Raw genomic sequence first — 25,563 nt, forward strand, 5'->3', positions numbered from 1 at the left:
TGCCATGTTGACCCTCCACTTTGTTTTTATTTTTTTTAATTTTTATTTATTTATTTGTTTTTGTCTTTTTGAGACAGGGTCTTGCTATGCAGTTCAGGCTGGCCTTGAACTCACTTTGTAGCCCAGGCTGGCCTTGAACTGGCAACGATCCTCCTGCCTTGGCCTCCCGAGTACAGGCATTAGAGGTGTGCGCCACTATGCCTGGCTCTTGACTTCGTTTTTAATTTTAACAATTAAATTTTTTTACATCCAAATTCCTACTTGTTCTTTTTAATCTACCCATTGTATACCTTTCCCTTTCATTTACTTCTTTATTTTTATGAAACATTTTATCTTTATCATTGATACTTTTGAACATTCTGAAATTGCTTGTTTTCTAATCTTTGCCAGACCTGCAATTTAAACTTAGCTGGTGTTAATGTCTTGTTATTTGTACATTAAATTTTCTTTACTGTATTCCTGTCTGCACCTACCATTGGTCTGTGTGTGGAGCTGAGGGTTTGCACCACTGTGTGAGTTTGCTGTGCTATCTTCATCTGATCATTTTCTAACTGCAATCTTCTTCATCCTTCTTGTTCTCTTTTTTCTCTTCTCTTCTATTCTTTCTTGGCCTTTTTCTTTCTAAGTCCTCATGCCTGATCAGAAAACTATGTCTTACAGTGGCTTTCTAGATTGCCCCTTCGTTCTGTGAGACTGAATATTTCACATATATTTACAGACACAATGCGTAGCTTGTCCACAAATCCCTGTTTGGGAGCTCCTGTCACTTAAATCATGGGTGTTACAACAAGACACAGATCCACTTGGCTGGCTAATAATTGCTTTCAGAAAGGCAAGTCCCAGGTTCTCACTGGCGTGGATTAAGTTACTGGACGGTCTTGGATATCATTGCTATACAGGAGCAAAATTCCACCTCACTTCCTGAAAGGGCACAGACCTAAGTCGTCAGCCTCACTCATAAATCTGTATTTCTCATAAGGTTCATGTTTGTTGCAATATCTATCATTTCTCTAGCTTTCTTTCTCTGTCTTTAAATTTACATATATGCTGGCTGTATGTTAGAGCAGAGAATATTGGATGAATGTATGAATTTTGTGTATTATTAAATGATTGATTTTAACTGTATTTTCCACCTTTTTTTAGGACTTATTTTAATTCCAGGAGGTGCACTTGGCCAACTTCTAGGAGGCATCATTGTTTGCCAGTTGGAAATGTCCTGTAAAGCCCTGATGAGATTTATAATAGCTTCATGTACTGTATCAATTGTATTTCTTGGAATATTAATTTTTGTACACTGTGATCCGGTGAGGTTTGCTGGAATCAATGAGAATTACAATGGGTAAATACAATTTTGTACATTGGACTTTTAAATCAGAACCCAACATCAGAAATCTCAATCAATTAATAATTATTCATAACCTTGAATACTTGTATCACTGTTGTAATTATTAGACTTGTAAAAGAAATAGAAAGCATAGTTCTATCTTTCATATGAAGAAAGAAACAGTTTGACACCTGATGATATGTGAAGGAAGAAGTACTCTGACACCTGATGATGTAGTTGTGTGGCTTACTCATTCATCAAGTACAGAGAAAAATGTATTGAAATGAATCAGAACCTAAAAGTGAAATTTTGTATTAGTGTAGGTAGCAAGTAGATGATACTACCAGCTTCTGGACAATGGCAGTTTTACGTTTTGTTCTTGATTGAGTCTGTCTTCTTATAGTCATCAGAGATTGGAACTGAAGCACATCAGGAAGTATGCATGCATAATAACTGCTTTACCCTAAATGGTAACAATTCAAGAACTAGGCAGACAGTGATAGTAAAATATCGGGCAACAGAACTGGAGCAAGGAAAACAAGTTATGAGACTAAGACTTCTACATCCAACTACAACAGAGTAGCATGCGGGAGACCAAGGGTCAGGAAATGTTACCTGGGCTAATGTCTATCCACAGACTGAAAAAATTACTTTAAACTTCAATCATTATACAAACTTATTTAGACTGTAAATTAATACAGATCATAAATTTAAAAGCAAACTATTAAATTGTTAAGAAAAACAAAGGTGAAAATCCTTGAAATTTAGAACTAAGTGAAAAGTTCTTAGACAGATCATTGAGTGTGAACTGTAAATGTAAAAAAAGAGATAAATTGTACTTTACCAAAATTAAAACTTTTATGTTCAAAGATTTCTGCTAATAAGGTGAAAATGTTCTATAAAGTGGACAAAATACAAACTGAACATTTATGAGTATCTATAATTTGAAAATTAATAGTATGTTGGTTAAAAGTCCTTGGAGAAAAGAATACTAAATAAGAATTAGCTATTCTTTTTGCTTTAATGAGAAACAAATGAAAATATATAATTTTATGAGACTGTTTTGTTTATATATTAGCATGTAAGATATGTGGAAATAAATTCATCAATGATGATCAAAACTTTTATGAAGAAAAATACAAATTCATTGATATACATACAAATACCCAAACTAAGCAAGAGAATGTTTATGTATTCGAGGACTGTGATAAAGATGTTACTTCTCTGAAAATTATAACTTCCTTGCTACATTAATGAAAATCTTCGCAGAATTTTTCACAGGCCTTACAAAAGTTTATTTTGTAATCAAATAGAAGAAAAATACCAAGAGTATACAATATACTCCCTAAAGGAACAGCAAGTTAGAGAACTTCACTAAAAGAAAATAAAACTAAAACAATTAAGATAATATTGTCTTTTTTCATTACCGCATGTTGTGGTAGTTGCTGTGTTCACTTTGGGGAGATCATGCGTGCTTAGGGCATATCTTGATCATTTTTAATGATTCTACCCCTCCCTCACTTTCCTAACCCCTCTCTCTGATCTTCCCCAATTCCAGTAGTCTACATCTAGTTTCCTATAATCTCCCCTTTATTTTATTCATTTACTTACTTATAGTTTAGTGTTATCATATAAGAGAAAGCATGTAATATTTAACTTTCTGAGTCTATCTTACTTCACTTAGTATGATCTTAACTGCACAGATGGTAAAAGATTTTAAAATGGAGAGCCCAGTCACATATCCATGAATACTTGGGAACTTGATATATGAAAAATACAAAAAGACCATTTTGTGAGGAATTCTGATCTCTTTTAAAAAATAGTTCTGTAAATTTTATTTATCCTACAGGAAATAAAACTTCAGTTTCTACATCCCATGTACATAATTCTCCAGTCTGTAGAACACATATGTCAAAAGACAAAATTCTTAATGTTCAGGAAAAAATAGTAGAAAATACTTTTGACCTTAGAGTAAAGAAGAATTCCTAAAAGCAAATATAAAATACTTTATGCTTCTAAATGCAAAATTGATATATTAAATTATGATAAATTTACATCACAATTCAGTATCTATATATTATGTCCAGAATGTTTACTGCTGAGTAGAACAGCACAGAAAGAGAAAAGGTATGCAGCAGTTTCTATTCAAGATCTAAGAAAACTGAGTGCTGAGTAAATGAGTATTACTTATGCCCTGTTCTGTGAATGCTTCTAAATATTTCATAATTATAACAAGGCCATAATATGTCAGTATGGCCAATCTTCCTTGGTCATGGAGGTATAGTGGTATATTTGGTTTGGTGACAAGTAACATGAAAAAGTAAAATATGTCTTGAAAAATATGTCTTAAGTAATATTGAGTAAAACAGGTCTTGAAGACAACATACCCAATATAATTGAGATACAGTGAATTAACCTACTCAAGGGAAACAATAAATGAGAAAGAACAAGGAATTCTTACAGGACAGTTGGATCCCATTAACAAATGTACATCTGTATCTGTATCATCAGGTTTTCAGACAGAGAAAGAGAAACACATAAAAGTATATTTCACAAAGTTACAGCTGGAAACTTGCCAAGTTTTGTAGGAGATGTGGACCTATACTTCCAGTAAGCTCCAAAATCCCAGTTACACCCAGCCCAAAGATGTGCTTTGCAAGTCACACTGTGATCAAGCTGCCAAAGTCGAGAAGAAAGAATTCCAAAAGCAACCAGAGAAAATATCAAGTCATGCATAAAGGAATCTCCATACACGTAACAGCAAGTTTGTTCTCAGAAACCTTGCAGGAGAAAACAGGATAGTATGTTTAGAATGCTGAAAGAAAAGGAAAAGATAGCTGAGCAGTGCACCTAACAAAATTATCCTTTGGAAACTGAAGAAAAATGAAGTTTCAGGCAAGCAAAAACTGAGGAAATTCATCACCACTAGAATGGCTTCAATAAGACATCTTAAGAGAGTCCTAAGGACTGGGGCTATAGCTCAGTGGCAGAAGCGTCTGCCTGGCACATTACCAAAGTTAACAATGAGAAAAGGGAGAAAGGAATAATGAATACACAAAGCAACCATAGAGCAGTTAACCAAATGATAGTATTTTGTTAAGAATCAGTAATAACATTAAACATAAATGGATAAAATAGCCCATTAATGACTAAATGGATTTTTTAAAACCTCAACTATATATTGCCTACAAGTAATTCAATTTTCTGGGAAATACATTTTGTTTTTACACAAGTGGATCCCAAAACCAAGTAGTGTAGCTATCTTCATGATAGATAAAACAAACTTTAAGTAAGAACTATAAGAAGAGATAATGTATTTATTATACAATGGAACAGAGTGGACTGAGCAAGCAGATATAAAATGTTTGTAAATTATATGCATCTAATACTCTGTCACCCAACTACATAAACTAAATATTATCATATCAAAGGGAATGATAAAATCCAACAGAGTAATAGTTGGCTATTTCACAGTTCTGCATTCAACAATGGACAGATCACCCAGATAGAAAATTGAGAGACATTAGGATTAAAATATACTATATTTTGAATGGACCTCATAGGTGTTATGGAACATTTCATCCAACAACCACGGAACACCCTGTTATTGTTAGCAAAGGGAGTATTCTTCAGTATGAACCACATGTTAAGTCACAAAACACATCTAAATGCCAAATTTTTAAAAATTAAAATTCTATTGGGAATGCAAACTAGTATAACCATTATGAAAATCAGTATGGAGATTTCTCAAGAACTGAAGTTAGACATTCAATATGACCCACCTAGCTCCCTGCTAGATATCTTACCCCAAAGAGTTTAACTCATCATACTACAGTGATACATGCATACCAGTGTTTACCACAGCACAATTTTCAATAGTTAAATCCTGGAAGCAGCCTGTATACCCATCAACAGGTGACTGAAAAAAGAAAATGTGATATCTATATGTAGTGGAATATTACTCAGCTATGAAGAATGACACATTTGTAGGAAAATGGATGCACCTGGAAAACATAATATTGCTTGAAATAAGCCAGACACACAAGCTTAATTAGCATATGATATCTCCCATTTGAGTGAGGCAATATAAAAATAAAGAAAGTAATACATGGTGGATAGAAAAGGACAAAGGGAAAGATCTCTGCACTAGGGAAGGGGCCCAAGGAAACAATGGTGAGAGGTGAAGATGAAGGAAAGGGGAAATAAGAATAAAGATGTGCCATATGCAGGAACCTAGTAAGCCCAATTAAATCAAACACTAAATGCCATAACAAGAGCTAAGACAGTATCCACAAGAATGAAGAAGAGAGCAGGGGAACTGGAGGAGGAAGAGAACAGGGGAAGGAAGGGGAAGAGGATATAAAAAGAAACAAACTGTGACATGAACTTGTAACCACTCCCCTAGATGACTGTAAACTACATGAATTACAAACATGTACTCATTTTAAAGAAGAATATTGCATAAAGTGGTGTTTGTAACTTCAATAAAAATTAAATCTATGAATTTTCTTTGACTAGAATTGAGTAAAACTAGAAGTCAACAAGAAGTGGAGGGATGGGCCATGTCCATGCATAGAAAGCAAGAGACATGCTCCTGAAATTTAGTGGACCAATAAGAGTTTAAAACAGAGTTGGGGATAGTGGCACACACCTGTACTTCCAGCACTCAGCAGGTTGAGGCAAGAGGATCATTTCAAGTTTGAGGCCAACCTGGGCTACAAAGTGAGTTCAAGACCAGTCTGAATGGCATGGTGACACCCTGTCTCAAAAAGACCAAAAAAATAAAAGAATTTAAGACATAAAGTCTTTTCAAAACATGGACACAGAACATACCAAAATCTATATTATATGGTAAAACAATACTAAGAAATCTATAGTGATGTGTCTATATAAAACATTCAAAAATTTCAAAAAAATCTGACATAGCAACTGAAGGACCTGGAATAACATGGACAAACATATCTCAATATTATTAGAAATAAAGAAATGACAATCAGGGCACACATAAATAAAAATAAGGCTTTAAATACCAAGATTAATGAGAAATATATTGCTTCTTTGAAAAGATAAATAAAACACCCCTAGTTAGAGAGAGAGAGAGAGAGAGAGAGAGAGAGAGAGAGAGAGAGAGAGAAAATATAAATATAATTAGAGACCAAAAGGAAGCATATAACAGACACTACAAAAATACAAAAAATTATTAGGTACTATCATAAATAAGGATAAAGCAACAAATTGGAAAATGGATAAATCCTTGGACATATATGATCTGCTAAAATTAAACCACAAGGATATAGGATGCCCAAATATATCAATGACAAATAATAATATGAAATCAGTAATAAAATTTTACTTCTAACAAATCTTAGGACTAAATGGTTTCACTGTTGACTTTACCACATATTGAAGAAGACATCAGTGCTTCTCAAACTTTGAAAAACATAAAAGGGAAATTCACTCCCTAAAGCATTCAAAACCCATATAGCAAAACTACAAAAGGACTCAACACCAAAAAAGATAACTATTGATAAATATCATAGATGAACATAAATGAGGAAATCCTCAACAAACTACTACCAAATTGAATGCAACAACACTGAAAAAAGTTGATTCATCATGATCAAGGGGAATTTATTCCAGGGATGTGAGGAGAGTTTGGTATCCATAAATTAATAAAATATTTTTGCATCACATCAACAGAATGAAGGATGAAAACTATATGATCATCTCAATAGATGATTAAAAACAAAACCTCTCTGGGAGGTGGCAAGATGGCAGAGTGCTAAGCAACAGATAAAGAACCTCTCTAAGTGTTCCTGTCCAGACACTGGGATATAGCAATGTGGGGGAAAATAAGGAGGGAGGTGAGTCCCCCCAGATGCAGGAAGAAACTGAGGCACGATTTGAGGCCCATGGCGAGGGTGAAGGGAGAAACTTCAATGAAGAAGAAGGAGAAGTACTTCTGTCTCCCTGAGACAGAAGCACTGAGCAAGAGGAGCAGTCCAAACCTGCAGATATGTGCAAGTGCTGATGACCCCAGAGGCCTCCACGGAGAGACACAGCAGTGGAGGGGAGCAGCAGATGTGAAGGACTGCACTAGCTGCTGGTGAGTGCCAAGGGCCCAGCTGTCCTGCTCCAGAGAGAGCAACTGGCAAGGGAACCATTTTGGGGAGAGACAGATAGAGCTCAGAACTTAGAGCAGCTGCTGGCTCCATCTAGCGGATCCCAGCTGGGCTCAGGCAGGCAGAAGGTGCACTGACAGCTACAAGCCTCCAGAAGGTGCAGCCTTGCTGGCTTTTTGGGATAAATCAACATGAAACAGAGACGCAGTCTCCATACATTGTTTACCAGTGACAACAGAGACAAGCCTGGAGGTGGACTGTTTTTGTTGTTTTTCTGTTTGTTCGTTATGACTTTCTTTTGTTTTTGTTTGTTGTAGTTTTGCTTTTTTTGTGTTGTTTTGTTTCATTCTGTTTTGCTATGTTTTATTTTTTGTTGTGTTTTTTCTTTTCTTTCTCCCTCATTGTTTGAACTTGTATATATTTGAGTGTGAGTGTGCTGTCTAGCCTCTTTGTGGTTGTGGTTCTGTTAAGTTCCTCTTTTTATCTCTTCCCCTTCTCCCTCCAATCTTCGGTACCAGCTTCCCAAAGTTAAAAGCTTCTTTGTCCTCTAAACTTCTAATCTCTTTCTCTTCTTTCACTTATCTATTTCACCCTAATCCATTTTGAATTTTAACCCCTGATGGCAAAACTGACATATTAAGGACATATATACAGTATACAATTTTCTCATTTATTTTAGACTTTGTTATATGACCACAAATCTAGTTCATATGGGTAAAGCTGGCAAATTAATGGTTACTTTAGTTTGTCATTTTCTAGACAGTGTTTTATGTTGCTGTTATTGATACCACTATAGCCAAAAGTGACATGATTCTTCTAAACAGCTGTTACAAACATCATTCCAGGAATTAAACTAAGAGAAAAAAAGGAAGAAAAGAAAATGAGGAGATACTTAAATAAGATGCAACCCCAAACATGACCAGAGGCAAACCCAAGGGACAGTGAGGTGGGACAATCTGAAAACCACCCACCTGGCCTCTCTAAGCAATTGAGTAAGGCTCTAGGAAAAATCAAATCAGAAATAGTCTCTCAGATAACTGCAGAGATGGTGCCCACAATGAAAACCATGCTTAGTTATGCTAGAGCAGATATAAACAAGAAAATAGAAGAGTTTAAGAAAATTATGGAACCGTGAATGCTCAGCATAGGAAAGAAATGGAATCTGTAATGCAGATTCAAGCAGATATCCAGGAGAATAGAAATTCCATTGGAAGTATTCACGGCAGATTAAACCAATGTAAGGATGGGATCTCAGATATAGAAGACAGGCTTGCTGCTAGTCATCATGAAAAGAAAGATTTCTTGAAGATAGCAAGAGACCATGAGAAATCAATACAGCAGCTGTTAAATAATACAAAGAAAAATAAGATTAATTGGAGTCAATGAAAAAGCAGGAGATAGCACAAATAATATAAACAACTGTTCACAGGTGTCAAGGCCAAAAAATTCCCTGATAGAGAAAAATAATTTGACAAACAGTTAAGTGAGGCATATAGAACTCAATTTAGCCATGATCAAAAAATCTACAGCCATGCATATCATATTCAAGATTCCAGAAATTCAACACAAGAATAGCGTATTAAAAGCTGTTAGGGAAAATAAACAAGTGCCTATAAATGGAAGCCCATCAGAATCAGCTGAAGAGCTGGAGATATCACTCAGCAGCACAAGTGTCTGCCTGGCAAGTGCAAGGTCCTCAGTTCCATTTCCAATATCTCTCCCAAAAAGAATGACAGCTGATTTCTTAGCACAAACCCTCAAGTCAAGGAAGGCTTAGAGTGAAGTATTTGAAGCTCTAAAGGAAAACAACCTTCAGCTCAGATTGATATACCTTGCAAAACTATCTTTCAAAACTGATGGAGAGTTAAGATATTTCCATGATGAAGATTAGCTGAGGAAATTTATGACCACCAAACCAGTACTTCAAAATGTTTTGAAGGACATTCTAGAAAGAGAAAACAAGAACTCCAGCAGAAGGAATCCACCAGGCAAGGCAAGCAATGAAACGGAAGGAGGGAGAAAAAAAAACTCTGAATAAAATAAAGAAAAATTGTAGCTCAGCATAAAAATGACTGCATATGGCAGCCCAATAAACAAGATCACAGTGGATGGATGAAAGCTGATATCATTAACTCTAAGAACAGGAGCAGGAAAGGGATGTATACTTTCAGGGCTCTTGCTCCATAGTATAGGAAGAAGTAGCAAGAGTAACAAAGAAAGAGGAAGAAGTAAAAGATAGCTAAATTTAAACTAATAAGTTCAAATTTACGCTTAAAGAAGACATCATCTTATATATTGCAAGATCAAAATACTCTCCCCAAAATGTTAGAACTAATGAATTCAGTAACGTTGCATTAACACACAAAAACAATATGCAAAAATACATAGCTTTTTACACAGTAATAATGAAGTCTCTGAAACAGCAATAAAAAAGCTATCCCATTCACTGTGGTGATAATGAAATAAAGTAAAATAAAATAAAATCCTAGAAATAAATTAAGCCATGGAAGTAAATGACCTCCACAATGGAAATTATAATAAACTGGTAGTAGAATCAAAGTAGGGAGTAGAATAATGGTTACCAGAAACTAGGAAGAGTTGCGGGGATGGGAAGTGAATGGAGAGGAAAGGATCAGTGGTACACGGGTAAAGTTCTATACAAGGCATAGCTTCTAATGTTTTATAGCATAATAAAGTAACTGTGGTTAACAATTAACTGCATATTTCAAAATAGCTAGCAAAAAGGACTTTAAAATTCCCAAGAAGCCAGGCATGGTGGCGCATGCTCATAATCCCAGCACTTGGGAGGCTGAAGCAGGAGGATCATTGCAAGTTCGAGACCAGCCTGGGCTACGAAGTGAGCTCAAGGGCAGCCTGAACTGCACAGTGAGACCCTGTCTCAAAAAGACAATAAATAAATAAATAAATATACCAAAGAAATGATAAATATTTAAGGTGATGAAATACTTTAAACTCATTACATACATATATTGAAATATCACACCATACTCCATAAATATGTACAGTTATTATCAATTAAAAATAAAAATTGTAGGCCAGGGATACAGCTCAGTGGCACGTGCACCTGCCTGGCAAGTGCAAGGTCCTGAGTTCCATTCCTGGTACAAAAATAATGCAAAAATTATAGAGATAAGAAAACACTGTAAGAAGACTACAAATTTTTATCTCTCATGTATATAGGTGCAAAAATACTGAACAAAATTTTACCAAATCATATCTAATTATATATTACAGAATGAATCAACTAAGCAGGCCTTATTACAGAAATGCAAGATTGGTTTAATATTTGAAAATCAATTGATGTATAGCATCATAGTAACAAATTAAAATATTTAAAACAGTAAATTCTCCTGGAGATAGCACAAAAAGAGATCACTTGATAAAATGCCACATTAATTTTCAACAAGCTAAGGAATGGAAGGGAAGTAACTTAGTTTAAGGGACAGTTCAAATTTCTGCAGCTAGCATTATACTTGAAATTACTATGGTCTGCATGTTTTTGTTCCCCTAAAATTCAAATTTTGAATTCTTAATCCCTGTATAATGATTTTAGGTGCAACATTTGAGAACTAATGAGGCTTAGTTGAGGTTATGAGGAGGGAGCCCACATTATGAAATTCGTGTCCTCATCAGAACAGGAAAAGGCCACCTATGTCTCTTTGCTCATATGAAGATACAGTGAGAGTGGGGGAATTTGTCTTCAGGAAAGGGCTTCCACTAAACATGGAATCTGCCTGCTGATATCTTACTGCCAGACTCCCAAGTCCCCAGAACTGTCAAAAGTAAATGTCTGTCATTTAAACACCCAGCCTGTGGTATTTTGTAACAGCAGGCTGAGTATACTAAGGTGTAGGAACACTAAGTGATCAAAAAAGAGTACAAGCATGTCTGCTTCAATAATTTTGTTTTAATACTATAGTGGAGGTTTTACTTATCACAATAATGACAGAAAAAAGAAAGATAAACATGCAAATTTAATAAGGGGTATTCTGAATAAAGGTTATTAAAGCTCTTTATTTGAAGGCAATGTGATTATGTAGAAAAATTTTAAAATCCACTAAACTAATATAATAAGTTTACCAATATTTCAGGACATAAAATTAAGACACAAGAATCTATGATAAGGCCAAGAGTGGTGGTGCATGCCTGTAATCCCAGCACTTGGGAGGCTGAGGCAGGAGGATCTTTGTGAGTTCAAGACCAGCCTGGGCTATAAAGTGAGCTCAAGGCCAGCCTGAACTGCATAGCAAGACCCTGTCTGAAAAAGACCGAAAAAAATATCTAAAATATTTTGGACCTGTGAATATAGTTCAGCAGTAGAGCACTTGTGTAGCATGTACAAGGCCCTGAGCTCAGTCAACTGAACAGAAAAAATAAATCTATTATGTTTTGTATATACCTACAAACAAGCAGAAATGAATTTATAATATCAAACCATTAACTTTAGTATCAGGGAAAAGTACTGTAGAAGATCAATACAAAGGAATTTATTTTCATATACCTTTTAAAAACAAACAGAAAATATTAGAATAATAATATTAGCACTAATATTAAGAAAAATACTTAGGCTAAATCATATAAAATATGTTAATGACTTATTATAATATATAATGTATATATAATAAAACAAAACATTGGTGAGAGAAATTGAAGATCTACATTTATAAATGGAGAAATATCTCTTGTTCATGGGTTGGAAGACTGAATTTTATTAACATGTGCTTCTCTTCCAAATTGCTATATGTATTCAGTGCAGTCATAAGAAAACAGCCAATGGTGTTTCTTTAGATATTGGCAAAATAATTTTCAGGTTGATATTGATATGCAAATAATCTATAAAAGCCAAAAATAATCTCAAGGAATACCAAAAGTGGAGGACTGATACTACTTGCTTTTAAGACAAAGCTGTAGTAGTCAAGAGTGATAAATCAGTAGATCAGAATAGCAAGTCTCAAGAAATGCATACACATGGAATATTGATATTTGGCAGAGAGCATGTACAATGTAGTAAAGAACATGGAGTCACTTTAATAAATGATGCTTGAACAATTAAGTATCTATATGCAAAAAATGAACTTTGATCCACACATTATACAATATAAAATAATTAATTAAATTTATATATTTTATTTTTCAGTGCTGAGGATTGAACCCAGGGCCCTGTGCATGCCAGACAAGAGCTCATGCCAGACCACTGAGCTGCATCCCCAGCCCCAAAATAATTAATTAAAGATAGATCATTCATATAAATGTGAAATATAATATTCCAAGAACATAAGGAAAAGTCTTTTGGACCTTGGATTTGGTAAAGACTTCTTATAAATGACACCAAACACATGACACAGAAAGGAATACATTTATACACTGGACTTCATCAAAGTTAAAATCCTATGACTTTTGAAAGACAGTGTTTTAAGGCAGGAAAGTGCAAGGCGTTGACTTTAAAAAAATGCTTGACTATCTTACATCTATCAAAGACTTCAGAATATGTAAGGTGCTCTGAATGTTTAGTAATAAGAAAATAAACAACACCCAACAAAAATAAGCTAAGAGTTTGAACTGACATTTAATAAAAATATGAAAAAAAATTTAAAATATGTATAGATAGAAATAGAATCAACATCATTAGTAACTAAGAATATGTGTATTAAAAAGCACAGGATTGGGAGCTGGGGATTTAGCTCAGTGGCACAGCACCCGCTTGGCAGGCCGGAAGTCATGAGTTCAATTCCCGGTACCGGGAAAAAAAAAAAAGCGCAGGATGAGACTGCTTATTTCTGGTTGAATGTCTGACATTAACAAAAGGTCACACCAACAGTTGGAGAGAAATGTGGAGAATAACTAAAGCTGCTATACATTGCTGGAGGGAGGAGGAAGGAAAATAGCACAACTACCTGGGAAAAATGACAATTACTTATAAAATTCAATGAACATTCTCCTGAATATTTACCCAGGAATTATAGAATCATATGACCATAAAACAAAAAGAAATGAAGACCCCTTCTGTGTGGAAGAAGCTAAAGAAATAATATATATTTTATGGTTCCATTTCATAAACTGTTAAGAATTTCAAACTAGTTAATAGTGACAAGAAAACATTGATGATACCAAAGGGTAAAGGAATTACAAACAGGTATCAGGAATTACAAACAGGTATCAGGAATTTTGGAGGAGTGATGACTGTATTTTTTTATTAGATTGTGGTGGCAATGTCACCATTCTATACCTATAACAGAAAGTTTCACATGGCATACACTAAAGTATGCATTTTATTGTACGTTATAGATGCCTTAGTAAACTGTTAGAAAGAAATTATTTCAATAACCATATGAGTAGCATGAATCATCTCATTAGTATGTTGATTTATATATTAATGTAGAACAATGGCAGTATAATGCCTCATGTATTCCATCATTCTTGCAGAACAGGTCAGCTGGGAAATCTCACAGCTCCCTGCAATGATAGGTGCAGATGCTCAACATCACTGTATGCCTCTGTGTGTGGAAGGGATATGGTTGAATATTTTTCTCCATGCTTTGCAGGCTGCACGAGTTCAAAAACTATAGACAATCAAAAGGTAATTACTTTTTATTATGCTTTTTCCTCTCCGTTACCATGCTCACCTGGTAGACATTGTTTTTATTTTACTCCTGGCTCTATATAAATTTTTTCTTTTTTGTTTCTAATTTTGAAAATGGGAAGAAAATGCATTTCATGTTCAATGTACCTCCCAGTTTTATGCTTTTTAAATAGTATCATGTATCATGTACCTCTGATAATAGCAATGTTAAAAGAAACAATCAGAGAGAACATACTGTCCTCCACTCTTATTGTTTGTCTTAGTATCTGTGCTTCTCGTATCTAGTCCCCTAAAACCTGGATCATCTTTCTGAGGCCAAGGGGTTGAATAGGGCTATTGTTTTGATCCCATTTCACTTACTCTTTTCTCCTGCTGAGGAATTCAAAGTGTCTACTCTAAAATCTTGCTCTTTTCCTATTTCTACCCCACGTTATTAATTCAGGTATAGAAATCAGTCCTTTTACTGAGTACTGGAAATCACCATGTATAGAAGATTTTTATAAAGCATCAGATGTTCCAGAAAAGTAAGAGTTAGAGAAAATTCACGAAACAGAGCTGGGGGCTTCTTCCATACCCTGCTCTAATTCTATAAGGATTGCATTCCCACTGTCCTCAGAGAACTCTCATCCAAAACAGCAAGGAATGCATGAAACATGCCTTTAAGATATCTTTCAGTTGACACATTATTGTCATATTTGACTTATTGACTCACCTGTTTTTTTATTATTTTAGTCATACACTTTATTTATTCATATACTTTAGGTGGCATGTTAATTATTTATTTGTATAGTCAATATTCACTTATTTCTACTTCTTGCATTCCATTTTCATGCTTTCATATGGCGTGTCAGTTTTCTGTCACTGTAACAAATTGCCTCATAACTCAAATAATTTAGGAAAGTTTTATTTTGGCTTTCAGTTTCAGAGGTTGCAGTTCCTGGTTGTTTTATTCCATTGTTTCCTGCCCCATGGTTAGACATAGTCCAAGGAAGGTAGAAGGCATGGGGAAGTAAAACTGCTCCCTTCACAGATGTCAGGATGCAGAGAGGAGAGAGAGGAAGGAAGGTTTGGGGTTAAAACATACCCTTTGGAAGGGATACCTGAAGGAACCTACTTCCTGCAATTAGGCTGTATATGTCCTAAAGCGTCCACCACCTTCCCCAAAGCCCCTTTAGTTATAAATCCTTCAATGCATGACTCCACTGACAGGTTAGAGCCTTCCTGGTCCAATCTTCTTCCAGGGACCTCGCCTCTAACCATTACTTCAGTGGGGTCCAAGACGTCAACCCATGAGCATTTGGAGGACATTCCAGATACAACTGTAATATATGGGATTATTTTATTTTTGCTGAAGAATTTTATTTTTTCTCCATTTCTGAAAACCCTTCATTGGATATGGGACACTATACCTAGAGTTATTTTTCAGCAGGCTTTTAAAATATATCAATGCATTATCTTCTGCCTATGGAGTCTCTCAGCATTTTTCTGTTTATTTTTGACTTTCAGTAGTTTTCTTTGTTGAGTCTACATTTATTATTTTCAATTCATTTATATTGCTTTGGTGTCACAGAACCTGGAGTCTGTGGTTTATTGTCTATCAGTTGAAATTCTCAGCTATTTGACTCTCTCTGCCTCTTTTTTTGTGACCACTAGTTAGTTTAGTATTGCTACATAATGAATTGCCACAGTCTTCAAGGCTTTAGATACACCCAGTTATTGTCTTGAAGTTCTAACGTCAGAAGTCCAGACATACCATGACTCAGGCTGTGGATAGAATTCACATCTGTGTGCATTCATTCACTTTTTTGACCAAATAGAGTTCCTCTGGTTTGAAAATATGTGAAGTCTGTGTTTCCTTGTTAGCTGTCTGCTGGGGCTAGTTTTGACTTTAATAGGCAACTTACATTCCTGCACAGTGTATCTCTTCCATCTTCAAGGTTAGCACCTGAGAATCTCCCTTATGTGGCATGCTTGGAATCTCTGACTTGGGGAAGAGCCTGGTACATTTTAGGACTCACCTAATCAGGTGATATTTACTTAAGATAATTTCTCTTTATCTAATTCATTTGTCCCGATGACATACTTCAGCCATCGGACTAAATTCCACCAATTCACATTCCTAGGGATTATGTAGCTATGTACAATGGAGGGACTCTTGGGTGTCTCTGAATTCCTTCTAACACAGGCTATAAGTAGACCTTTCTAAACTATCTCATACTCTTTTAATGTTTTCTATATTGTTTATCTGTTTGAAGTTTTTAAATGTCAGTAACTTTCAGTGATCTGTCTACCAGTTATGAGTCCTCTGTGCTCTGGTATCTACTGAACTGCTAAAACTGTTTCTGATTTTCTTTTTTTCTTTTTTGAGACAATGTCTCACTGTGTAGTTCAGGCTGCCCTTGAGGCCACCACATTACCCAGGCTGGCCTCCAACTTGGGGCAATTCTCCTTTCTCTGCCTCCTAAGACCTGGGACTATAGGTTTGTGCTACCATGCCCAACTTTTTCTGAAACTTAAATTCATGTTTTATTTTCCAATTCTAGCATTTATATTTTTGTAGAATACAAATTTCTGATGAAATTCTAGATTATTTAAGCGTTTTATTCATTGTTTCTTGTGCTTTTCTAAAACATAATCTTAGCTGGTTTTTTGACAGTAAGTCCACTAACCATATCACCTAAAACTCTACTTGTACTATTGGTTTATATCTTAAATTTGAGCCAAGAAATTGTGAGTGTTGTGTATGAAAAAGATTGCTTAATATAGCTGCATATTAGATATTTGATTCTAATTTTCTTTGATGACCATTTCCATGGTATCTTATTTCTCTTCTTCATTTCCCATGAATTAGTGTCTATTCTTAATGTATCCTTTGGTACCAGCATATAGTATGGTTTTTGGGTTTTTTTTCTCCATTTCTGTTCATGTATCTTTTGCTGTAGTTTTTAGACTTATAACATTTAGTATAGTAGTTGCTGTGCTCTGATTTACATATATCTTCCTTTTTATTACTGGAATTGAATATATTTTACTGTTTCACTTCAATAGCATATACCTTTAATTTTCTAATTGGTGTTCTGGTTATTTGAGATTTTTAGGACTAATCATGTACTTCTGTGTAATAATCATCACCAGAGGCTCAGAAATTTCAGGTCATTCCTCATCTCCACATGGTTCTAATTTTACATATTCCTTTATTTGATCTCACCTTCCATCTGCCCCTAACTAACATTATGAATCTTTCTACCCAGTTCTCTGGGAATCAAAAATATATATCAGTAAAACTGTCACATGTTTTTCTAAAACTCTTCCTTACCTTTTTGCTCTGAATGTTTATGTCTATTCCTTTTTTGGTAGCTTTAAATAGTAGATGACTATTTTTCTCTCTTACTTGCCTCATACCATTGAGCCACAGAAGAGGAGAACATCCTCCCTATTCCTCTTTGATACTTTCAGACCGCTTTCTTTACCTTCTCCCAAACTTTGAAATTCATCATGGGGGTCTTTCAAATATTCTAAGTCTGTAATTTCTTACCTGCTTCTTTCGCAGTAGTCTTGTCTGCACTCTGCCTGATCCAACATCCTTCACAGGGCAGACCCTACGTCTTTTCTTGCTAGTATCTTTCCCCTTTCCATGATTTCAGTTTCAATTATTCACAGCCTCCTTTCTTCTAGCTCACTCTTTCTAGCACATGGACTCAATTCTTCAGGGTGAGAGCCTAATCTCTTGAGACCCCACTATGTGATCACTCAACCTTCTGCTCTTAGCTTAGTCTCCACGGCCTACAATCAGCCACTGTGCTGGGTCTCTCTTGTCTGCCCTGCAGATCCACTCACCACCTTTCTCTATCTTCCTCTCTGTCCAGGAATTTGAATTATAGGATGAGAGCCCCGTTGCCTTCAGGCTTCTAACTGTGTTGAGATAACAAGGAGTCATAGGAAATCAGAAAGATAGGAAAAGTGAGGTCATAGTGCTCTTTTTCCAGTTCCTTCCCCAGGATGCGCACTGACTGCCTCCCTGGACTGGAAATCTTACTTTATCTGAGGGAGGCCCTCACCACATGACTTTCTCCCTTTGGTGGCTGTTCCCACCCTAAGGCTTGCCAGCAAATCCTCTCAGATCTACTCTCTAAATTACTATGGCCTCTGGTAATTTTCATTTTTTACTTTTGTAACAGCTGGCTGCTGGCACCATTGTGTGACACTACACCTTCTTTTAATAGTGCGTGAACTATGTATCTGTCTGTTTTTAGCCTTGCCTTCATAGCCCAGGAGTCTCACAGCAGTCAGGTGATAGTTTAAAGTATTTCATTTATAGTCATATCCCTTTGATGGCTTCTGGTCATTAAGAAAAATCATATCCTCCCCCACAAATAATTTCTTTTTTCATTTTTAGTTGTCCCTCTTGCCAAATATGAAGGTTTTATAGCATGCTGATTTTGACCATATTGAGAAAACATTGTCTCAACAACTAGAAAGATGTTTAGAACACAGGCATTCACAAATTTGGTGGTCTGGATTATCTTGATTACTTTTCTCTCATTGCTGAGACAAAATACCTGACACCCGAAATGAAGGAAGGAAAGGTTTATTGAGCTCACAGTTTGTGGAGGTTTCAGTCCATACTTGGCTGGCTCCAAGGCAGAGTGGCACATGGCAGAGGGCAACTGTTCAAGGTGGCTGAAGATAGCAAAAGCAGCAAGAGCAAAAGGGGAGGAGTGGTGGCAAGTAGCCTCTTTCTCTCCCTTACATATGTAAACTACCCATCCCAGGGTGGGTATAGCACTCACACCCAATCAATCATAAACTCTAAAAGCCCACCCCATGACTGCATGAGGATTTGGGGGGACATCCAGACACAAACCATAGCAAGATGAATTTTAATTTGCATATCTACCTACATCTGTCTCTCAACATAGCCAGTAAAAACTTAGCAATTTCTCCAAAGATATGGATGTGATTTTTATGCTGTAATTTTATTTCTTTTATTGTAATTTTCTGAATGACTCAGATTTAAACCATCTTTGCTATCTTGTATTCTTTCACTAGTAATTTATTTTTATATTTTTTAATTTATTGGGTTTTTTTTCTAATTTTTTAATTTAGGATATATTCAGTGGATTACTAAATTGTTTACTGATCTATCTACAAACTCTGCTTAGATCTTTAAAAAAAATTACTGATTTATTTTCCTTAAATAACCAACCCTAAAATAGCAAAACTTCAAATTTTCATGTTTCCTATTTGGAGTCACAGTATCACTTTTTTCTTCTTTCCTTTTTCTTTTTTGTCTTTTTGAGACATGGTCTCACTATGCAGTTCAGGCTGGCCTTGGGCTCACTTAGTAGCCCTGGCTGGTCTCAAACTCGCAGCGATCCTCCTGCCTCAGCCTCCCTAGTGCTGGGATTATAGGTGTGTGCCACCATGCCCGGCTCACCTTCTTTCACTGACTCTACACGTGCTTTCTCTTTTGCTCCCCTTTCTTCATTTAAAAAATAATTCGTTACAAATGTGTCATTATGAAAATAAATATCCAGGTTTATTATTCTATTTTAATTATTTTTCTATGCTAATATGATTGTAATAGCATTGAAATTTTTCTTTGCTTTTAAACCACTCTAAAATATTTTTATATGACCCTAAAAATGTTTTGGGACTCACATATTGTACCTTCTGGGCCTAATAATATTCTTGTCATCATTTGGTAGGAAAGAAAGCATCATCTTTTCTACCTGGTTCCAGAATCCTCACAGTAGAAGAGCTGTCCATATTTCAAATGCCAGCGATAATTTTATTTTATTCATTACATTACTTCTATTTTCCCTTAAGTTTTGCAGCTGTCCAAATATTACAGAATTGAACATAAATATTTTGAAGACATTTTCTTAAATTAGCAGGACTTTTTGTAACTATAGTTACTACACAGATACACTAACCTTTATCAAGTAAAATAACTGGGATCTGGGGCTGAGGATTTAGCTCAGTGCCACAGCACCTGCCTGGCAAGCACAAGGTCTTGAGTTCAATTCCTGATACCAGAAAAAAAACCAAAAGGAAAAAAAAATAACTGGGCTCTACCATTAATATTTTACTTCTAAATAATGACTGGTAGGTATAGCATGAAGATATGAATTGAAGTTACTGATTTAAGTTTTATTTTATAATGAATATTTATTTCATGTATCTAATTCTGAACCATGATTTTCTGTCTTCAATATCCACAGAAGTACTATAACTGTTCATGCATTAAAGAAGGATTAACAACTGCTGATGCACATGGTGATTTTATTGATGCTGTACTTGGGAAATGTGATATGTACTGTTACACATTACCTTTGTTTTTTGCATTTATTTTTTCTGCAATTGTTTTCTCTGGTTTTTGTGGTGTACCAATCACTCTGATTATCTTCCGGTATGTATACAGTATCCATAGTTATTATTCATTTGACACATAAGAAAGTTAGAAATACTTTACATTATTACAGTTAAATAATTTTCTCTGTGCTTCATGATAGCAAATACAGAAAATGAAATTGTACAGAGCTATACAAATACACAAATAATTTCAATTTAATTGTTCTGAAGCCTATATTAACTGAGAAATGAAAGCAGAGTAAGGTCTAGAGTTTTGTTAACAGTAATTTTCTAATGTCATTTTTCTGGTTTTGATACTATACTTTGTTTATACAAGATTTCATCTTTCGAGGAAGCTTCATGGGTGTATTGATTTTGTAATACTTCTAAACTTCTTATGAGACTATAATACTTTCTAAATAAAAAATAAAACACATGCAAACACAGACACACACATAAATGTATTACTACATAAGAAGATATACATTCTCCTTAAGTTAATTCATTAATTTAAATCTAATAACGAAAGTAGCAAAAGATTTATTAGAGAAAATGACCTGAACCAAGTTCTTATGGGAAAAAAAAGCAAGAGTATCAGAATATGAAACAGTGATGTGAAACAAAGGTTTAGAGTTATAAAGTAAAATACACCACAGAATCTTAATAATTAAGAATAGTGTTAATTTATAAACATATTGACAGTAAATCTAGCAATAGTCCCTCACTCTTTATATTTTGCATCTTATTGTGCATTTATTTTAAGCTTTTAAATAGTGACTATAGGGGCTGGGGATTTAGCTCAGTGGCAAAAGCGCCTGCCTGGCAAGCGCAAGTTCGTGAGTTCAGTTCCCGGTACCGGAGAAAAACCAAAAACCAAAAAAAATTTAAAAAAAATAGTGACTATAATCATTCAAGATCCAGCAGGAAAGTGGGACCAAATTCAAACTAGGACAATCCAAGGAAAGTAGCATGAAATGGTTATTTAAATTTTGGCTTTTGTGTAGTAAATGACAAAGCACATTGTCACCTCAGGCCCAGAGGGAGCAAGGGATGGGAAGGAGAAGTGTAGGGTGGCCAGCTTTGCAGTGTGAGAACAGAGACCTTGATCTCGTTCACAGCGCCCCATTGCCAGAACTCAGTTCAAGCCAGGAAGCAAGACACCCTGCTGATGTGTGCAGTGCAGGTCAGCCTTCCATGGCAGAGAGCAAGTAGAGAGGGATGGGAAGGGAAGTCCAGAAGGACAAAAAGAAAAACCAGGTGTGGTGGCGCACACCTGCAATCCCAGCACTCGGGAGGCTGAGGCAGGAGGATGGTTATGAGTTTGAGGCCAGCCTGGGCTACAAAGTGTGTTCAAGGCCAGCCTGAACTGCATAGCGAGACCTTGTCTTCAAAAGACCAAAAAAAAAAAAAGAAAAAAAAAATCCAGAAGATCAAAAAGGAACATAAAACAATGGTGTACTTGGCCAAATAAAGAAAGATAAGTACAAAAGTTAGGGCTTAGTTATTTCAGAAATGTTAAAAAAGACTAGGGCAGAAAATTTAAGCCATGAAATTCTCCTGAAGAGTAGCGAACTTCAGAATAGATTTGCAACAGGCAGAAAATGGAGAAACCAGTTGCAACCCTTTCACAGGTCAACTGGCTAGAGATTCTTTATGTAACTCAGGTACAAGAAAAAGCCTTGAACCCAGAATACGTTATCTACAGCTAAAACTATTATTGCTATTTGCTTCTAGGACTATACCTGAGCAGCTCCATTCTCTCGCCATCGGTATAACCTATGTGATTATAAGAATATTCGGTAAGGAGTTTTAGCATGTTTGATATATAAAGTTATTCTTTTTTTGACAAGTGTATTTTTTTGTGTGTGTTGGGAATAGAACTCAGGACCTTGCACTTGCCAGGCAGGCACTGTGCCGCTGAGCTATATCCCCGACTGACAAGTGTATGTTTACAAGTATATTTCAAATTATAAGTTAATAATGAATGTAAAATGTCACAAAACAAGTGAATGAAAGAACTGCTTTGAAAAATTTAAGAGGCCATTCATGTAAAGACCAGACAGTTAAGGTAATGCCCATCCTGCTGTGCAAACTGTGCATCAATTATATTGGATTTGATGAGACAATGCATATTTGATATGAAGTATATTCATCATGTGATAGAGATGATTTGGAGAGTTAATGAAAACACCTGTATAAACACAACGTCTTTGTGTTTCTTGCACGTTTGGAAAGACCCTAAACTAGGTTGGTGCTTTTAAATATTTTCATCACCAAAAACACTAAATCTGAGGGCTTTATTGATTTATTTGTTAATAAGAACAACTTGGGATTTCTGGGGATAGTGTACATTTTTCTTCAGGTCTTCTCAAATAGCAAAGTCCGTATTTCAAATCCACACTATGGCTGTATTAGAATCCCTTGATTCAAGAAGTTGATAAAAATATAGTGGGATAAATAAACAAGGTTGGACTGAAGACCGAGAGGCATAGAGAAAAAGAAAATAGACAAATAAGTCTGGCTCTGATAGGAACCAGAGTAATCATTCTATATATAGCCATATCAATATATGTAATTAAAATTAGTTTTTTTGTTATTTGTTTGTTTGTTTGTTTTTTGAGTCTTGCTGTGTAGTTCAAGCTGACTTTGAACTCACGATATAGCCGAAGCTGTCTTCAAACTTGGCAGCGATCCTCCTGCCTCAGCCTTCTGAGTGCTGAGAATACAAGTGTGCACAACCACACCAGGCAAAATTAGCTTTTTTTAAGTAAGAAAAATTAGAAAAATTTTTTTCAGCGTTGAGAAAGGATAAAGTGAAATGATTATATGCTTATAAGCTCTCTCTAGACAAAGCAGAGTCTTGGCACTAGCGAATTTTAAGCAGAGCATAGATATTACATGATGTACATTTAAAGATAACTGTTTTCATAGAGACAAATAAATATAGAAGATAAATGTGGAAGAAAAGTAAAGGGATGCTTTTGCTGAAGTTTAAGAGTTAAATCAATTTAGAATCAAAGGTTTGAGTAGAGGTAGAAATAAACACCCAACATATGTTTGGAGTTTGTGCTACAAAGATTTATGATGGATTGGAATCAGATGATGAGAAATAAAAATACTAAGTAGTGGACCTAGATTTTTCCCCTTTTAGCAACTTAGCAACTACAAGAAAGAGTGCTATTATTCACTACTAGGAAATCTAGGTAATGATTATTAGCAGGCATCAAGATTTATGGGGAAAGGGGACCTTGATCAGTTTTAAGGAAGATGGTCGATCAGTGGAGATGTCAGTTCTGAGAAACTAAATCTTGTATCTTTCATATGGCTGTATGTGCCAATACTGATACACTTTTAGTTGAAAATGTGAGTAGATGTTCTTTGTGAGAGCATATGAAGGCTTCTTTCATGAGTCACAGCTATTCCTTAGGGTCCAAGGCCATCTGAATCTGGGTTAAGATAACATAGCAAAACATATGCATTTTGGTTTTTTTCTCAACATCTTGAAAATATCATTACCCACTCATTTTTCAGTCATTGAAAATTTTACAATCATGTATTTTTGAAGATGCACTGATTTTATTAAATCAGTGTTTCTGTTCTAAATATTTATGCCTGAGTTTTTCATGTAAAAATCAAGTATCTGTAGATGTCTTTTTTCTAATTAACAGCATGTACCAAATCTAAAAAATTCCAATACTTTTATATATTTAGGAATAAGGATTTTTTGAAAACTGACATCATTTCCAGGGACTAACAAGACTATATATAAGTATATTAATAAATCATTCATATTCATAATTTTAAGTGATATGTTTACAGTCAAGATTTTTTGTATATGTTTTAGCCTGAAATTATTATGACCCTGACAAATGGTGCTTTGTGAAAAATTTGTAATATTTCAATATTGTTTTAGGGACAATTCCTGGGCCATTACTTTTTAAAAAAACAGGAGAAACCTCATGCACCTTTTGGGATATCAGTAAATGTGGACACATGGGACGTTGTTGGGTCTATAACAAGACAAAAATGGCATTCATTTTGCTTGGAATATGTAAGTGATACATACTGTAGACACAAATACAATTCTTTTCAAAACATGCCTATTTATAGTAAGATAGAATAATAATAAAACATGCGCAAATAAATGCTTTGATGATTAAAGAAAATATATGGTTGTTTAGAGAATATTTTAGAAAAAATAGTACACAGTGTACAATTTGTATCAATACTTGAGTCACTACATTAAATATACTATAGTTTTGTGTTATCTCAGAAGAAAGTGATGACATTTGGCAGATTTTCAAGTAATTCATGAGGTAATTTTATGTATCTTCAAATTGTCTGACCTTGTGATCTTTTCCTTTTCTATTGTAAAATATTAAAATATTTGTAGAAAACATCTTACACCCTGAAAGAACATCAAGATAAAGTTATCCTACTCAAATCTGGACTTATAAATAATTTTAACTCTAGTATAATAATTAAAGAGTAAAATTACAAAAATAATTATAGTAACCTTTAAAGTAATATATGATGCATGAAAGATGAAAATTATAAGTGAGAAAAAATGAGGAAAATTACAGAAAAAGTTATAAATTTAAAAAGGAAAGAATTCAAAGCATGTCAGTGCAAAAACCCATCAAATCACAAAGGAAAGCAGCAAAAAAGAAGATTGGAACAAATAAACTACAAATCAGAAATTATAAATTGGCAGAAGTAGATTGTTATTTATTCAAAGTTATTTTATTTTTTATTTTTTATTTTTTTTGGTTTTTCTCCGGTACCGGGAACCGAACTCACGACCTTGCGCTTGCCAGGCAGGCGCTTTGCCGCTGAGCTAAATCCCCAGCCCCTTCAAAGTTATTTTAAAAGTAAACAGAATAAATTCACTAGTAAAAGTCAGAGGAAGTGAATAAAGTGAGTAATGTATACCTCAGAGAACTAGAACAAGGGCAAACTAAACCCCAAATCAGCAGAAAGAAGTAAAAGGCCAGAAGATATAAAGGTAGTAGAGAGTAGAAAGGCAAAAGATCAGTCAAGACAATTTTTTTTTACAAAGATAAACACAAGGAAACTTTCAACTAGATTAATGTTCAAATAAATAAAAATTATAAAAGACAGTGGAGAGATTATAACTGATACATTGGATATAAAAGGACTAG

General features: G+C 34.9%; 1 protein-coding gene across 2 annotated transcripts in view; it reads left to right on the plus strand.

Annotated features, from left to right (window-relative positions):
- Slco6a1 (solute carrier organic anion transporter family, member 6A1) overlaps nucleotides 1-25,563 on the plus strand; it is a 65,510-nt gene that overhangs the window by 34,195 nt on the left and 5,752 nt on the right. For both annotated transcript variants that reach the window (XM_005382210.2, XM_005382211.2), the window contains exons 8-12: nucleotides 1,144-1,339; nucleotides 13,891-14,044; nucleotides 20,272-20,459; nucleotides 22,136-22,200; nucleotides 24,315-24,452. In XM_005382210.2, the coding sequence (XP_005382267.1) occupies nucleotides 1,144-1,339; nucleotides 13,891-14,044; nucleotides 20,272-20,459; nucleotides 22,136-22,200; nucleotides 24,315-24,452 (741 nt within the window). The remainder of the gene's footprint in view (nucleotides 1-1,143; nucleotides 1,340-13,890; nucleotides 14,045-20,271; nucleotides 20,460-22,135; nucleotides 22,201-24,314; nucleotides 24,453-25,563) is intronic.

The sequence above is a fragment of the Chinchilla lanigera genome, unplaced genomic scaffold (assembly GCF_000276665.1).
Source record: "Chinchilla lanigera isolate Chin_1 unplaced genomic scaffold, ChiLan1.0 scaffold00017, whole genome shotgun sequence".
Taxonomy (NCBI): domain Eukaryota; kingdom Metazoa; phylum Chordata; class Mammalia; order Rodentia; family Chinchillidae; genus Chinchilla; species Chinchilla lanigera.